The following is an 18,040-nucleotide window of genomic DNA, read 5'->3' on the forward strand; positions in this document are numbered from 1 at the left end:
TTTTCTCCAGGAAGCCGTCTCTATGTTTCTCCTTGGAAAATTGTAACGAGGTTCAAGCAAAATGTCACTTATCGGAATAAAAATGTTTGATGTAGAAGATACAAACATTGAAGTAAATAATTGTGTCCGAAACTATACGCCAGCTTTACACACAGCCTGCTTCCGTCGTCTGCCACAACTTTCGCCCAAATCAGAAATGCGGACCGTTTTTTCAGGGGATGTGAACGTTCCTTGAGTAGTTTCTAACCCTTTCCATATTTCCCAACTAATTTACAAACACAGTTTCCGGATATGATACAGGTAATGTTTGATCCGTGGGTTTAAAAGTCACAGACACCAAAGTTTCAAGTACCCACCCCCATCTCTCTCAGTCTGAGCTCTCTCTTTCACTTTCTCCATCTCTCACTCTCTCGCTCTCTCTCTCTCTCTCTCTCTCTCTCTCTCTCTCTCTCTCTCTCTCTCTCTCGACAGATCTGTCTCTCCAGTCATGTTTACATAAGGCAATCATTTGAATTTAGGCTATTTGATAGGCAAAAGATAATCACACAACTTTTTCTGTGAGCCAATGTAATATGTGACCCTCCACCACGAAATGAGTCGCATGTCACCTCGCGCGTTTCTGCGCTAGGCTTAATATAAGTCCGGGGAGTGTCTGGTAACAGTGTGAGGGTCACCTTTGTCACAGCTAGGCTTATAACTCAAACATATTTCGCTCTTTTCTAAAACGGTTTTCACCACTGGATAGAGCATAAAAAACTCTTTAGGAAAATGTAAAAATATGAAAATCATGCAAAGGTGACATGCGACTCATTCCGTGGTGGAGGGTCACATATGTTGTTTCACCAGGCAGTCGCAAAAGTGATGGTATGCACATGACCCTAGGACACTGCCTCCACTTGTCATTGTGTCACTGCTGAATCAAGATTGAACAATAGATAATTGGTTAAAATTCTACAGTTTATTACTATTAGCAGCGTAGAGACAGTTTATTCATGCGTTGTAGATTAATTATATAGCGTACTGGAAGGATTATTTCACATCAGAACTGAAAAAGAGACATTTATCCTATATAAGTGATAGATCACTCATGTCGTAACTAAACCATACACTCACACGTTACTGGTTACTGGTGTGTTTTCTTTTTATTTAAATGTTTGACTCACACGTTAGCATATAATGTAAATGAGGGCATGTCAATTAAACTAGTTTGGCTGGGACCTATAACTTTCCACTGCTCATGATGACAAAGTCGCCGAGACAAGCGTCATTCTGGGATCACTTTCGCGCTTGCTGTTTTCCCTGGAAGAATTTCGAGAACGCACGTACATCTAGCTATACTTTCTAGAGTGATGTCTTTTTGCTTTAAATTAGCGCCAAAGATTTAGAGGCTTTGGAAGAGATCAATTAAGGTATATATCAATTTCTCCTTCTCTCTCTATATATATAATAATATATATACTCTTCAAGAAAATAAATCAGTTTTGACAGTGTGTTATGACGTCACAGCCCCCAGGGGCGGAGAGAGGGGAGATGGAGGAGGAGCTACCCGACATGTTCACCTTTCACCTGGCCCTGTCTAGTGGCGCCACCTATCAACGCTGGCGAGAGGTCGGCCACACGGAACAGCTGTCCAGTGATGAGGACATTGCTTACTTCCTGCTGCAATGGTCAGTACCTGTGTTGTGACCTAACAAGGAATATTGTAAGATGTTTTGTGGCTGGTTGACCGACCAGCTTCGGTTTCATATATATATAATATACCAAGGCCGAGGACCAACAAAAAAACAGGTCTGACAACAAGCCACCAAACATAGTTTTTGGCATTAAACAGGTCATACTTGTCTGTGGCGTCAAACTTAACTTGTTCGTAGATTTTGTTCCAGACTAAAAATGCACACAGCTTCCATCTTATTCAGTAAGTTTTAATCATATATATCCCTGATAGCATGCTAACGTTAATTTAACGTTGATATATTCCTTTTCTTTCAAGTGTTTTATGACTTCGTTGTGGATTTAATTGTGATTACAGAAATAAGTTGCAAATTGACCATGAGTCGCAGCGGTTAAATCATCAACCTTGATTGGGTGTGAGAGTGAATGCTTACAATCGTTGTCCTCAGAAACACGAATCCAAAGCCGTGATGGTTCCACACACCAAACAATCAGCCTCATTGGCTTTTACTTTGACAATCCACGTTTTTTCCTGAAAGCTCAAATCCATTCAACACCTCGATTTGTTGCATGGGGAGCATGAGATTTATTTCCCAGCTGGTTATGAATGAAAACTCGTGGACATGATGACAATATATGTTATTTGCATTTTGATCAAAATATGACATTTTACACAGATTGAGACAGTCAGTGTTCCTCTGAGACCGCACCAGCGGTCGAGGTGAACAATGACCGTCGAGATCTGTGTAAAATGTCATATTTTGATCCAAAAAAATACAAATAGAATGTATGTATCTTGATATTAGTTAAAATTCCTTCAATTTGTTATGATTGAATGCTCAAATACACGCACTTTTTTGTTGTCAGCTAGCCGCCTAAATATGAGTTTTAGATGTACTATGCCGTCACATAGCTCAAAGAAGGGAAATCCAATGTTCAGTCAATACTATGTGTTTTATTTACGGGCAGGTCTAGCTACCAGGACTTAAAAATAAAGTATTATGTTTACATTTTGCCAGGGATGCTGATGCAATTTGCTTTTTTTTGGTGACTCCCCAAATTGAGGACGATATCTTGAGTTTGATTAACTTCTTCGTTGTTCGCTCAGACAGCACCGGAGGCCCTGATGAAGGCTGCTGTACGCCGGAGGCTAGTTTGATTAACTATTTGAACTGTCAGGCTTGGCAGTATGTTCAGTGGTAATGCTGTAACAGTACCGAAAACCAAATTTGGATTTTACTTTTAAGATCATAATTTTGCCAATGACTGATCTGTGAGAAAGGGAAGAGAGAGGCAGTCAGACAGAGGTGTGTGTTATTGTGACACAGTGTGTTGTGACGTGTTACTGTGACACAGTGTGTTGTGTGTTATGGTGACACAGTGTGTTGTGACGTGTTACGGTGACACAGTGTGTTGTGATGTGTTACTGTGACACAGTGTGTTGTGACGTGTTACGGTGACACAGTGTGTTGTGTGTTACGGTGACACAGTGTGTTGTGTGTTACGGTGACACAGTGTGTTGTGACGTGTTACTGTGACACAGTGTGTTGTGTGTTACGGTGACACAGTGTGTTGTGTGTTACGGTGACACAGTGTGTTGTGACGTGTTACGGTGACACAGTGTGTTGTGATGTGTTACGGTGACACAGTGTGTTGTGATGTGTTACGGTGACACAGTGTGTTGTGTGTTACGGTGACACAGTGTGTTGTGTGTTACGGTGACACAGTGTGTTGTGTGTTACGGTGACACAGTGTGTTGTGTGTTTCGGTGACACAGTGTGTTGTGTGTTACGGTGACACAGTGTGTTGTGTGTTTCGGTGACACAGTGTGTTGTGTGTTACGGTGACACAGTGTGTTGTGTGTTTCGGTGACACAGTGTGTTGTGTGTTACTGTGACACAGTGTGTTGTGTGTTACGGTGACACAGTGTGTTGTGTGTTATGGTGACACTGTGTGTTGTGTGTTATGGTGACACTGTGTGTTGTGTGTTTCGGTGACACAGTGTGTTGTGTGTTATGGTGACACTGTGTGTTGTGTGTTTCGGTGACACAGTGTGTTGTGTGTTATGGTGACACTGTGTGTTGTGTGTTTCGGTGACACAGTGTGTTGTGTGTTACAGTGACACTGTGTGTTGTGTGTTTTGGTGACACCGTGTGTTGTGTGTTATGGTGACACCGTGTGTTGTGTGTTATGGTGACACTGTGTGGTATTGTGACACATTGTGTAATGTGTTTTGGTGACACTGTGTGTTATTGTGACACAGTGTGTTGTGTGTTATTGTGATACAGTGTGTTGTGTGTTATTGTGACACAGTGTGTTATGTGTTATTGTGACACAGTGTGTTGTGTGTTAATGTGACACTGTGTGTTGTGTGGTAATGTGACACATGCACAGTGTGTTGTGTGTTACAGCTACGAGAAAGTAAAGAGAGAGGGCCAGACAGACAGAGGTGTGTGTACACGTTGTCACTTGCCCCTGAAGTTACTGTGTGTTGACTGCGGCACTGACACGACACTGACACCAAGCGTTCTGCCACCACTAGCTGACAGAGGCCAAAGTCAGATGCTCACCACGCAGGTAAAGACAAGTCATTTGTCATCCGGCTTTACAAGCCCCGTACTCACACCTTGTGAAAACAGTAGGCCTCACTGTGTCAGACGTGGCCAGGCTTTAGCATGGGATAAGACCATCCCTCATCCACTTGATAACATATCAAAAATGAACAGCCTGCATGGGTGCTCTTAGACCGGCACGGTTGGCCTAGTGGTAAGGCGTCCGCCCCGTGATCGGGAGGTCGTGGGTTCGAACCCCGGCCGGGTCATACCTAAGACTTTAAAATTGGCAATCTAGTGGCTGCTCCCTCCGCCTGGCGTCTGGCATTATGGGGTTAGTGCTAGGACTGGTTGGTCCGGTGTCAGAATAATGTGACTGGGTGAGACATGAAGCCTGTGCTGCGACTTCTGTCTTGTGTGTGGCGCACGTTATATGTCAAAGCAGCACCGCCCTGATATGGCCCTTCGTGGTCGGCTGGGCGTTAAGCAAACAAACAAACAAACGTTATATGTCAAAGCAGCACCGCCCTGATATGGCCCTTCGTGGTCGGCTGGGCGTTAAGCAAACAAACAAACAAATGGTATATGTCAAAGCAGCACCGCCCTGATATGGCCCTTCGTGGTCGGCTGGGCGTTAAGCAAACAAACAAACAAACGTCATATGTCAAAGCAGCACCGTCCTGATTCGTCCTGATATGGCTCTGCGTAGTCAGCTGGACGTTAAGCAACAAATAAACAAACAAACGTTATATGTCAAAGCAGCACCGCCCTGATACGGCCCTTCGTGGTCGGCTGGGCGTTAAGCAAACAAACAAACAAACGTTATATGTCAAAGCAGCACCGCCCTGATATGGCCCTTCGTGGTCGGCTGGGCATTAAGCAAACAAACAAACAAACAAACAAACAAACAAACAAAAATGGGTGCTCTTTGTGCACAATGGTAGTTAATTGCGTTAATTCATCAATGAATTCATACAAAAATTCCAACTCACCACAGCAAGCAGTCAGGCTGATGGGGTCTAGTCTATTTCGACCAAAAGAGTGGGATTCCCTGTAGGTGGAGTTTTTCAATAAAACTTGCAAACCATACTCGAATTTCTAAGAAATATCAAAAAAGATTGAAAAACATCAAATTCTACCGATGTCGCCAAGCATCACGTGACTTTCAGCGATATCAGCGAAACGCTACAGGAACTAAATCCTGTGGTATTCCCTGTATACAGGGAATCCCCCTCCAGGAACTCCACCTACAGGGAATCCCACTCTTTCGGTCGACATAGACCCCATCAGCAGCAGTCAGGGTGCTGATTGTTCGTATGTGACCAAGTGGAGGGATAGTCTTATCTCATGGTCTTATCTCATGGTCTTATCTCATGTTCGTGTGAGTGTGTGCAAAACATTAGTCCATAAAAACTACCAATGTAGAGATTTTTATTAATCTCTCTTTGACATTTTACATGTGACCTCTGCTCAACTAAGGGGACCTAATTTTTCAAAGAAAGTGATTGAATTTGGTCAAGCAGTGTTTGACTAAAGTCCCAACTATTAGATGGCATATATCAGCTCGGAAGTTTAATAATTAATTAATTAGTTTGTAGGAAGGATTTTTTCAGAAATGCCTGTTTTAATAGCGTCAATAGAAGTGGCAGAGACAGACAGAATGTCAAGTATATATATATTAAATATCATGGTTACTCTAAAATTGTGCACACAATTAAAGAAAATCAGCTTATGCAAATTAGGTCCTACATGTATGTTGTAAAATCTCTCAAAAAAATGCTCGTCCCTTCTCGGTTTTCCGGTTTTGGCTAGCCATGCCTTGGGGAGTCTCAAAGATGACTGTTATTAGTGTTTCCGTTACATTTGGTTACATTTTGTCAAGTTTTGTTTCACATGTACACAAATTTTAAACAGCTTTTTTATCATGCGTCTTTTGGCAGAATGATGTCACGTTGACACACAACACAGACTACGCATGTGTCAAACAGGAGGCAGTGCAACACGGCGCCCTGGCTGACAGCCACCAGCACAGCTCTGCCACACCGCCGCTACCACAGTCACACCTCATATCACACCAGGACTACATGTCATCGTCATTATCACCACGGCAACAGACACACACACAACACCTCACATCACACCACGACTACATGTCATCGTCATTATCACTACAACAACATACACACACGCAACACCTCGCAGACTACAGGTCATCGTTGTCACCACGGCAACAGACACACACACAACATCTCACATCACACCAGGACTGCATGGAGTCATCGTCATTATCACCACGACAACAAACACAACATCTCACATCACACCAGGACTGCATGGAGTCATCGTCATTATCACCACGACAACAAACACACACGCAACACTGTGACTCAGGATCAGCTTTGTCGCCTGCACAGGACAGCGATTACAGTGACAGTAGTTGTACAGAGAAGACTCTACAGCCCGAACCAACCCCACCCCATTTCCCCATACCCTCTCAGCCCCCGGGGCGAGGCCGCCCACGAATGTACCCAGCGGCCAACCTTGTGTGTGAGGTGTGCAGGCGAAAGCTGTCGTCGAGACAGGCGCTGTTCAGTCACATGACGTCCCGCCACCCCTCCGCCCACCTCCCCGCCTCCCTCTCCCACCTGGCCGCCAAACAAGCCAGCACTGGAAAAACACGTACTGGTGGTAAAAGGGGTCGCAAGCCAAAACGCACAGAGGATGTGGAGAGTTCAGACCGTGAAGACACGAGGGAGGTCGCGGAGAGCACGATGACCCTCAGGGAGAGGCTACAGCGTCGCAAGGCGGAACTGGAGTCGCTCAAGTGTGAAACGTGTGGCATGAACTTTGACAGCAAGCGTCAGATGTACACGCATGGCCGCCTCTGCCAGTGGAAGGTTCTTTCTGTTTCTGTACATGTGTGTGTGGGTCTGTCTTTCTGTGTCTATGCTTGTGTCTATCTGTGGAAGGTTCTTTCTCTTTCTATCCATATGTGTGTTTGCATTGGTGTGGGTCTGTCTAACTGTCTGTCTGTCTGCCTGTGCGTACCTTTGTCTGTCTGAGTGTCTTTCTGTGTATCTTTCTGTGTGTGTCTTTGCCTGTGTCTCTGTCTGTGTCTGCCTGATGACTCTGAACTGAAAGGTGGGTAGTCCATTGTATGTCTACTGATGTAAAAAAGATAATACAAAATGTTCACAAGAAGAACGAGAAAAATAAAATAAATAAATAAATGTGTATGCGCATGTGTATCACGTGCTAAAGTTTAAAATAGGTGTGCTACCTGTGTTCATGTCTCATGTGTCATGTGTGCATGTACGTTGGTGGCGTAATGTGTTAAGATAGAATTAGACATGATTATTTGACTACTGTTGACCTAATGACTGTGTACTGAACACAGAGTGTTATACCTGTACATATGTACGTGTAGTTTTTACTGTAGACGTGATCACTGAAAACAAAGTGCTATACCTGTAAAGGTGTGTCGGGTGTAGTTTTACTGTAGACGTGATGACTGTGTACAGGTGTGTCATGTAGTTTGGACCATAGACATAATGGCTCTGTACTAAAATTAACACAGAATGCCATACCTGTACAGGTGTGCCACGTGTGCGGCAAGTCGGTCAAGCAGCTGGAGATGCACCTGAAGCGGCACAGCGCCCCGCGGCGATTCCCCTGCCCCCACTGTCCCAAGACCTTCCTGTTCCGCAACTACCTGGAGGGACACCTGCTCTACCATAACGGCCAGCGCCCCTTCTGCTGTGAGGTGTGCGGCGCCCGCTACCGCGAGAAGACTCGCCTCAACGCACACATCCGCACACACACGGGGGACAAGCCTTTCAAGTGCACGCAGTGTGACGCGGCTTTCACCCGCCCGCGAGGCCTGCATGACCACATGCGCGTGCACACAGGTGAGAAGCCCTACGCCTGCCAGGTGTGCGGCAGACACTTCTCCAGCTCTGGTAACCTGGCCGCGCACCGCCGCAAGGTGCACAAGTTGGAGCCGCAGGTGCCAAACCGCCTGACGCGCAAACTGTTTGTCGAGCCCGGCCTGGAACCCGCAAGTTCTGAATCAACAATTATTTGAGAGTTAACCTCCAGACAAGGGAGGTTACTGTGTTATTTCAAGTGTTATCCCCGAGTACGCAGTACTAGGGTCCTGCAGACTTTAATTGTGTGTCTGTCTGTGTGTGTGTGTGTGTCTGTCTCGACTTAACAGCTTATTGCTGGGAAACTACTGGGCGCAGTTCGTTCAAAAGTTAATACACAAACTTGATAATAGGTCCGATTGATCGTATTAAAACTTCATAATGTTACCTGGGACCTAAATGCGAAATATTCCACCAAAACGACTCTTAACGGGGGGAGTTTTTGCAGTGGGAGGCTGGTCGCTTTGCGAACAGCCTGAACTAAAGGGGAGACTTGGGCGGCGAACACGTCACGCAGTGACGAGAAAAGCATGATTTGCAAGCCAGACAACGGGTGGGGAAATGGTCTCGGCAAAGAAATTACAATGCAGGGTTTGGTCTCAGTCGGTGAAAGAGAGACAGAGAGCACGAGAGAGTCTATGGCCAAAGTGATCCGGGTTCGATTCCCGGCATGGGCGGTCTATTTTTTTTTTCTTTTTTTAATTCTTGTTTACTATTGTTTATTATGAACGTTTTAATGTTTTATTTTACTCTAATAATTTTATTAATTGTGTAAAATAAATAAATAATTTTTGTTGTTGTTTTTTTGTAATCCAAGTGATCCGGGTTCGATTCCCGGCATGGGCGGTCAATTTTTTAAAAATTTTTTTTAATTCTTGTTTACTATTGTTTATTATGAACGTTTTAACTCTCTCCGGGCGATGGAACGCTATAGCGTTCCGAGTCCGCCATAGCGTTCCTGACGACGGAACGCTATAGCGTTTCTGAACTTCAAAAATTCGCGCGGCGATCGTGACGTAGTTTGTACGGAACTAAATGTTGCTAGCTTGTTCTGTGGTCTTTCCACAGTGCAAGGGAAGCAACTGCATTCACTTGTCCCTTTCTTTGTCTGTATTGTGACCCGGTTTGCGAAACTACCGACGATCAGCGTCAGGGTAAACAGTAAGACAATGGCGTCTTCCACGCAGTTGTCACGCTCGTCTTGTAGACCCAATGACAGGCGTTTTACGGCGTTGGAAGTTGTTGAAATGCTTCAAACTGAAGGATCTGACGTGGATGAAGGTGAAATTAGCTATTCATCTGTCTATCTTTATTCATTCTTTCACTATGAATTTTTTCCTAACCCATGCAAATGGCCCGTCTGGAGGGAAAGTCAAGGGAGAAAACTGGTCGCCCCGAGTGAGTTAATGTTTTATTTTACTCTAATAATTTTTTTAATTCAATTGTGTAAAATAAATAAATATTTTTTTTTTTTTTTTTTTTTTTTTTTTTAAATCCACGTGCACAAGACAAAAACTTTCATACTGGGGGAGCGAGCCAGTCTGAAGAGTACTCGGGTCCAGCGCCAGCGTTTTTTATTTGTCAGAGAACTTTTTTGTTAAGCTTGGTGATTTTCTGTGGAAAATGTGTGATGAAAATTGTTTAAAGTAGGTCAAAGAAAAATTCCTTCAGCAAATTTCATCAAGTAAAAAAAGAGATTTAACAGCTAGGTTTTATTTTGGTAATTCTTTTTAGGAAAACAATAAGTAAGAGAACATCAATAAGGAAGCCATGTCCCACCCCCGTGTCACCACAATGGCACGTAAAAGACCTCGGTCATTCTGCCATAAGTGCAGGTTGCTGAATACACCAAAACACGCAGACACCTAGGTAGCAAAACTCTGTTGCTGCTAGCTTTCCACTGGAAGGAAGCGACCCGAATTTCCCAGCGATTGGGGCGGGGATATAGCTCAGTTGGTAGCGCGCTGGATTTGTATTGAGTTGGCCGCTGTCAGCGTGAGTTCGATCCCAGGTTCGGCCGAAATTTATTTCAGAGTCAACTTTGTGTGCAGACTCTCTTCGGTATCCGAACTCCCTCCCGTGTACACTACATTGGGTGTGCACGTTAAAGATCCCAGGTTTGACAAAAGGGTCTTTCCTGGCAAAATTGCTTAGGCACAGTTAATAATTGTCTACCTATACCCGTGTGACTTGGAATAATAGGCCGTGAAAGGTAAATATGCGCCGAAATGGCTGCAATTACTGGCCGTATAAAATTTCATCTCACACGGCATCACTGCAGAGCGCCTAGAACTGTACCCACGGAATATGCGCGATATAAGCGTCATTGATTGATTGATTGATTGATAATGAAAATGAAAAAAATAAAGAAAAATGAAGAGAAAAAGAGGATGAAAGTCACACATTCACTTCAATGCTTGTTTTTCTCTCAGGTGTATACTCCAGCCTTAATGCTTGTTATTCTCTCAGGTGCCAGGAGACTGGTTCTGGATAACTCTCACTTACTCTATTACACGTCGTATGCATTTAGAGCGCTTACTTCCCTTTGCAGACCTGTTTACCCTTACGATTTTGGCGTAATTTATTACGATTTTCTGCAAAAAATACGCCATTCCGCTATCCGTGTCAAGACTACGATTTTCATAAATAAAAAAAATGTAAAAAAAAAAAATTTTTTATTTTATTTAATTTTTTTTTTTTGGTGTCAATTCACATGTTTGGCATTGTTTTTTTCAATGGCAAAATGGGGTGAAAAAGCACAGGACTGACCAGAGATCATGTCTGTCTGATGAGACGCTGGAGAGCCTTATTCTAGTGGTGAAGTCTCGCCCTCACTCATTCGGCAAGCGCAAGTACAGTAGAGAAGCGCTTGACACACTAAAAAAGGCCTACTACGAGCAAAAGAAAAAGAATCAGTGATGCATGTGCTTTTGATGTGATCTTCTTTGAAATTATGATGACTACAAAAACTGACTGATGTGTTTTGTTCGTGAATGATGGATATATGTGCATGATTGCGTTTCGCAGACACAGTTGTCATGTGCGTTGTAATTGGCGACGAATGCTGGATGATTACTATTTTTGTGCCAGGATTACTATTTTTGGGGCTGAGCATTACTCCAAAACACTTATGGGGGTAAACAGGTCTGCCTTTGTATATATCAGATCATAAAAGAGAACAAGTAAGCAAACAGCATGTACACTTCTGAAGGAGACCGTTTGTTTGTTTGTTTGTTTGTTTGTTTGCTTAACGCCCAGCCGACCACGAAGGGCCATAATTATCAGGGCGGTGCTGCTTTGACATTTAACGTGCGCCACACACAAGACAGAAGTCGCAGCACAGGCTTCATGTCTCACCCAGTCACATTATTCTGACACCGCACCAACCAGTCCTAGCACTAACCCCATAATGCCAGACGCCAGGCGGAGCAGCCACTAGATTGCCAATTTTAAAGTCTTAGGTATGACCCGGCCGGGGTTCGAACTGAAGGAGACCGGCCATCAGATGTGTTGTAACTGTGACGAACATACCTGGATTGATTGCTTAATTTGATGGGCGCTGTGGCATGGTGGTAAGACGTCTGCCTCTTAATCGGAAGTTCGAGGGTTCGAATCCCGGCCGTGGCCGCCTGGTGGGTTAAGTGTGGAGATTTTTCCGATCTCCCAGGTCAACTTATGTGCAGACCTTCTAGTGCATTACCCCCCTTCGTGCGTACACGCAAGCACAAGACCAAGTGCGCACGGAAAAGATCCTGTAATCCATGTCAGAGTTCGGTGGGTTATAGAAACACGAAAATACCCAGCATGCTTCCTCCGAAAGCGGCGTATGGCTGCCTAAATGGTGGGGTTGAAACGGTCATACACGTAAAAATTCCACTCGTGAAAAAACACGAGTGTACGTGGGAGTTTCAGCCCACGAACGCAGAGGAAGAAGATTGCTTAATTAGTTTTTTGATGTAAACAGACCTGGGAACCCATACGACTTTACCGTATTCTGTACGTCTGATTTTTGAGTCACTTGAGAAAAAGTGACTCTATGTAATCCGGTCAGTGTTAGTCTGTCCGGCCGGCCGTCTGTCCGTAGACACCACCTTAACGTTGGACTTTTCTCGGAAACTATCAAAGCGATCGGGCTCATATTTTGTTTAGTCGTGACCTCCAATGACCTCTACACTTTAACGATGGTTTCGTTGACCTTTGACCTTTTTCAAGGTCACAGGTCAGCGTCAAAGGAAAAATTAGACATTTTATATCTTTGACAAAGTTCATCGGATGTGATTGAAACTTTGTAGGATTATTCTTTACATCAAAGTATTTACATCTGTAGCCTTTTACGAACGTTATCAGAAAAACAAGGGACATAATTACAAACATAAACGAGAACTTACCCAGTAAGTCGAAGTTTGTGTAGAATTCCATGAGTGTAGTTTATAGAAACGGAGGGATATATGAGATGCGCATGCCGGAAGTCGCCATACTTTAACGCTCAGATCAATTAAGGAACGACCCTTGATTGATCTAATACATTTTGTGTAACCAAAACAATTAAATGTTTTTTCTTGAAAAGTAATTGTCTCCCTTAGCAGATCTATACTGCTGACACTATTTTGCATTATCTGCAAACCAGTTAATTGGGAAGGGCATAATAGCTGTACGGGAGGGCATATATCCCTCCGTTTCTATAAACTACACTCATGGAATTCTACACAAACTTCGACTTACTGGGTAAGTTCTCGTTTATGTTTGTAATTCCATATCATGTAGCTTACCGAAACTACAGGATATACGAGATTTCAAAGTTGGTTTCACAAAATAGCATTGATTGTTCACACATACAATTGTTAACACATCATATGAGTTGTCGCCCTGCGTGAGTTAATGTTTATTTTCTTTAAACATGTTCTTCAAGAGCTCACCGGCAACATAACAAATATGTCTGATTCAGACAAAATAATTTTTCAAACAAATGTGACAGAACATTTAGTTTTTCAAGATACCACTTGATTAAATCACTAGAATACTTGGAAACAATTCAACCAAATAAAAAGTTTTGAAAAACATCTTGTTTTCCTTCTCTCAATGACTTACTAGATCTAGTCACAACCAAACATGATTAATATTGGCAACTGGTATATCCATACCATTACCAAACATGATCTATGCATAGCATTTCACTTGCATTTCAAACCACAAACATCCAAAGGTTATCTACCATCGTTTGGATTTCAGCTTCACTGAGTTAACACAACCAATGAGTTCAGTTTTTCTTGTAAGCGAAATAATTCAAAAGAGAATTCTTTTCTCCTCGCCTAGTTTGCTGCTCATTTTCTACAGGTCGCTTATAAAATTTGAAGAAAGTTTTCGCATTTGACCATCCAGCCGACTTTAAAATGTCATCAATAGAAAAACCACTATTCAACATAGCAGATGCTGACGCTCCCCTGAAACTGTGTGACGTGAATTTACAAATATCAGCGTCAGCGAGGACATCTTTCAACCACCTTGAAACAGTGTCTTTACTTGCAGGCCCAAACGGCCGTACGTAACAAAGCAACAGTTGGTCATTGTTTTTCCTCAACTCTGTTGTACGCTTGATATATTCAAGTAAACAGTTTACAACACACAATTTTAGATCTGTGTATTTGTGTAATTCGAGGGCTTGTTGGTGATGTCCAGGTCTTGTATGCTTTAACTTGTCAACCACCTGAATAGTGCATCCTGTCTCATGAAACTGAAGACAGCTAAGCTTAACAAAATGAATGGTTTGGACCCTCTGCGCAGTTGTTATCAAAAGCAGAGCACAAAGTTTCTTTGTCAACTCTTTCAAAGACAATTTTGAATTGTGTTCTTTCCTTTTGAAATGTTCTAATAACACTGACACATCCCATGTTGCCTTGTATCTTGGTAAAGGTGTTCTCATTTCAAATACACCCTTCATGAACCTTGTCACCTTTGGGTGCGTACCTATCGACCTTTCTTGGTCATAATGCATGACAGTAGAAATTGCACTACGTGCAGTATTGATGGCACTGTAGCCAAGCCCCTCTTCAAAAAGTTCAGTGAGGAAAGTCAGTACCAATCCTACAGTTGGATGAAAGGGATTACTGTTTCTTGTAGAACAAAACAATTGCCAGCGCGCAAGATATGATGCATATTGTCTTTTCGTTGACTCTCTCCACGATGCACACACAATGTCACATGTTCTGCCATGAAATCCTTGTGCTTGGACGGCTTGCCTGATAATTGAACTGCGAGTAGTTGCAGTTTGTGATGAAGAGGATGGGCTGCCTCTGAGTGCGGCAGTTGCAGAGTTGTCTTTCCCTGAGGTAAGCGAACAGGCTGCTGTATCAGAAGATTCAGCATTTGGGGAAACCACACTGCTGTTGGCCAGTGGGGAATGATGAACATACCCTCGGCTTGGTCTGCTTCCAGTTTGCGGAGAGTTTTCTGGATCAAACTGAAAGGGGGAAATGCATAAACATTATCCCACACGCTCCAGTTTACAGTAAAAGCATCCACAGCAATGGAGTCTGGATCTGGGCCCCAAGAAATAAATGGTTTGATTTGGCAATTTAGCCTAGATGCAAACAAATCAATATGAGGCTGTGAAAACTTCAAAAACAGCTTTTCAAAGATTTTTGGGTTTAACATCCATTCTGTTCTGTCATTGAATTGTCTTGATTTTCTATCAGCCTCAATGTTCAGTTTTCCAGGAATATAGGTTATTGTCAACTCTATATCTCTGTTTCTGCACCAGATCCAAATCTGCTTTGCTATTTCATTACACTCTCTTGAGCGAGAACCACCCATATTCTTGACATAGGTTACAGCACACACATTGTCACACATGAGTTTTATATGTCTACCAGTGACGTCTTTTTCAAAGCACCGCAGTCCATATTTAATGGCTAACAGTTCAAGTGCATTTATGTGCATGTCTTTTTCTTGCTCATTCCACCTTCCCCCAGTTGATTTTGTATCACAAACTGCTCCCCATCCACCAGATGTAGAAGCGTCAGTTTTCATTTCCAGGGAAGGCGGTTTCACTTTGAGTGGGTAATAGCTTGTGGTCACATTGGCAATCCACCATTCAAGATCTCTCTTTGCTTTCTTTGTCATACTCATAATGGCATCAAAATTGCCAGCATTCACTTTCAAAGCTTTGGTCTTCAACCTCTCAAGCTGTCTATAGTGGAGTGGTCCCCATTTTACCCCTGGGAAAGCTGCCACAAGCTTTCCAATCACCTGTGCCAGTTCTCGTACAGAAAAAACTTTCTTCTGCATTAAACCAAGACAAGCTGATTTGATCTTGTTTATCTTATCCTCTGACAATGTAACAGTCATTTTCTTTGAGTCGAGGATGAAACCAAGATACTTCAGTTTTTGAGTTGGAACAAGGACTGATTTTCCATCATGAATTGTAAACCCCAGCTTCTGAAAAAGGTTGACAGTTGACAGAATGTTCTTTTTGCACTCTTCAATTGACTGGCCTTGCAGGTAACAATCATCAATAAAGGAGGCAGAGAGAAAACCTTGTGCTCTCAAAAAAGCATACACAGGCTTCAGAAGTTTAGTGAAGTATCTTGGACAGTTCGCCAATCCATTCGGAAAACATGTGTAAACATACAACTGACCTCTCCACTGAAACTTCAGAAATTTTTTGAAATCTGAATGAACTGGTACTGAGTAATAGGCGTGACGAAGATCAACAGATGCCATATAACATCCTTCTTTCATCATACTTGTAGCAGAAGACAAATTTTCCATTTTAAAATGTTCATACTCCACAGACTCGTTGAATTCTTTTAGATTCAATATCATTCTGTATGAACCGTCAGGTTTTTGGACCAAGAAAATAGGAGAGATAATCTCTCCTTCTTCATGTTCTGACTTAACAATCACTTTCATGACAGAAAGTTTCCGTATTTCTTGATCAACTTTATTCCACAAGTTTCCCTGTACCTGATTTTTAGGTATCACAGAACTAGGTAATGTGGCCGAGTTAGAAATAGGAATTTTTGCTCCTTGTATCATTTGAATAATAAAGGGGTCAGAGGTCAGTTGTTGCCATTCTTTCACAAAATATTTCAGTCTGCCTGCTTCGAAACACGGTGCACAATTATTGTGTTTTTCACCCACCTCTGGTGTTATGCTTGGAAAGCCTGTGTTGTGGTCCTCTGTGGCCACCTGGTCCGGTATCTCTGACCTCGGCCACGTCCCGCTCTCGGTGTCCATTGGCGCTGGCCCTGCGTCCCACGACGCCTGTCCACCCATCCCCCGTTTTTTGGGGAATCAAACTTGGGGAAAAACTTTCTACCTTTCGTAGACAGTGCAAAATTAGCTCCCAGTTTAGCAGTCGAGTCGATTGCCGTGAGGACAGATTTGAGATCATCACCAAACAGGTGTTCTGTAATGGGAATGTCGTCTGACGTCAATTTGCGATACTTTTTGTTTACAGTCGGCGAGTTCAAAATCTTTGATCTGCGTTCCATTGACATTTCATGGACAGTTTTGAGGTTTAGACTTACTGCATCTGAGATATCTCTCACGAGATCTTTCATGTGTTGCATTTCGCTTTTTACACACTTATCTGCTGTGTTAGCCAGTGCATAAGTTGCTTTCAGCAGACACTTTTGCGTACGCTGAAGTTTTAGATCTGCAGATTTTGTGCTGTGATCTAACACGCTCCAGATTTCTGGATTGACCCTAGGAACTATGAGAGTCTCACAATTTTGTGGTCTTTTGTGTTTATCAAACTTCGTGTTCATTCTTTCATCGTCCATTTTTCCTTTTCCCATTGTTCCAAGCACTTTCGCTAGCTTTTCTAAGATGGGAGGCCCAACATCAGTGTCAGGTTCAAACTCTTGTTCAATATCGTCAAGCACGGTTGTGTCAACCTGCTTCGTTGTGTGAGACTGAGAGGAGATTAACATTTCTAAATCATCTTCCACAAGACTAGACGTCTCGTCTTTGGAAAAAGAACGCTGATCGGTTCTTTTAGTTTTGGCTGTTTTTTGCCCGCGTGCGAGAGTCGCGCAATCTGAACTCTCAGAGTCAGAGTCCGATGCGGAGCTGAGTCTTTTTCTTTTCTTGTCCTGTTTATCAAGTCTTTTTAGAATTCTAGCATTCTGATCTTTCATGAAATTCCAATCATCGATTGGTATTGTGACAGCCTCGAATTTCGATTTAGAGCATTCCCCTGTCTCCTCGCGTAGTAATATTTCTTCATCAGCGGAGTCCGCCATGCTATCTGCACGACACCAAGTCGGTCGTGTCACGGTTTTCGCTGAGAAAACAATATGCAACGCAAAAAATATTACGATGCACCGTCTTTACAGGGTCTGTAATTCAACGATTGAATTTGACAAAGTCAAATCGTTAAAAGAAAAGCGCGGATTTGACGGATAACGAGACTTACTTGTGAGCATTCAAAAAACGCGTCTTGACGGCCCGACCGAAACATACGTGATATGGCGACTTCCGGCATGCGCATCTCATATCCTGTAGGTTCGGTAAGCTACATGATATGGAACTAGCCTTTTCTGTTCGGCAACACACAACTTAACGTTGGGCTTTTCTCGGAAACTATAAAAGTGACCGGGCTCAAATTTTATGTGAACGTGACTCATTGTGTTGTGAATAGCAATTTCTTCCTGTCCATCTGATGCCTCATATAATATTCAGAACTGCGAAAGTGACTCGATCGAGCGTTTGCTCTTCTTGTTTAAAGTACAATCAGTAGGGGAGACCGGGGATAGTCGGCCCCCTTTTGCACTTAAACCAATGTGGAGACTAATTTAAGAGAGATAGAGAAACGATTTATGGTTTAAAATGAGCGTTAATATCTTGCTCAAATTTGTGATAAAAAAAAGTGGCCAAACTATTGTAATA

General features: G+C 43.0%; 1 protein-coding gene and 2 long non-coding RNA genes across 3 annotated transcripts; 2 read left to right on the plus strand and 1 right to left on the minus strand.

Annotated features, from left to right (window-relative positions):
- The first annotated feature begins 162 nt into the window (after positions 1 to 162).
- LOC138949911 (zinc finger protein 70-like) lies at positions 163 to 8,945 on the plus strand. The gene is made up of 6 exons (XM_070321694.1): positions 163 to 300; positions 1,507 to 1,667; positions 4,083 to 4,248; positions 6,164 to 6,330; positions 6,643 to 7,120; positions 7,819 to 8,945. Exons 1-6 carry the CDS (start codon positions 292 to 294, stop codon positions 8,305 to 8,307), a joined length of 1,470 nt encoding a protein of 489 aa, XP_070177795.1. The 5' UTR covers positions 163 to 291; the 3' UTR covers positions 8,308 to 8,945.
- Positions 8,946 to 9,608: 663 nt separating this feature from the next.
- On the plus strand, positions 9,609 to 10,818 carry LOC138951541 (uncharacterized). The gene is made up of 2 exons (XR_011451158.1): positions 9,609 to 10,581; positions 10,619 to 10,818. It is a non-coding gene; the product is annotated as an uncharacterized lncRNA (long non-coding RNA).
- A 2,185-nt stretch (positions 10,819 to 13,003) lies between these two features.
- Positions 13,004 to 17,639, minus strand: LOC138951535 (uncharacterized). The gene is made up of 2 exons (XR_011451153.1): positions 16,289 to 17,639; positions 13,004 to 14,606 (listed from the first exon to the last, which is right to left on the minus strand). It is a non-coding gene; the product is annotated as an uncharacterized lncRNA (long non-coding RNA).
- Between the last annotated feature and the right edge of the window lie 401 nt (positions 17,640 to 18,040).

Source organism: Littorina saxatilis, linkage group LG16, assembly GCF_037325665.1.
Source record: "Littorina saxatilis isolate snail1 linkage group LG16, US_GU_Lsax_2.0, whole genome shotgun sequence".
NCBI lineage: Eukaryota > Metazoa > Mollusca > Gastropoda > Littorinimorpha > Littorinidae > Littorina > Littorina saxatilis.

What these genes read in the sequence shown, in the direction of transcription:
- LOC138949911 (XM_070321694.1), top strand. An exon ending in GCTTACTTCCTGCTGCAATG is followed by an intron (nt 1,668 to 4,082) that starts GTCAGTACCTGT and finishes TGTGTGTTACAG; the next exon opens with CTACGAGAAAGTAAAGAGAG. An exon ending in TCATCGTCATTATCACCACG is followed by an intron (nt 6,331 to 6,642) that starts GCAACAGACACA and finishes TGCACAGGACAG; the next exon opens with CGATTACAGTGACAGTAGTT.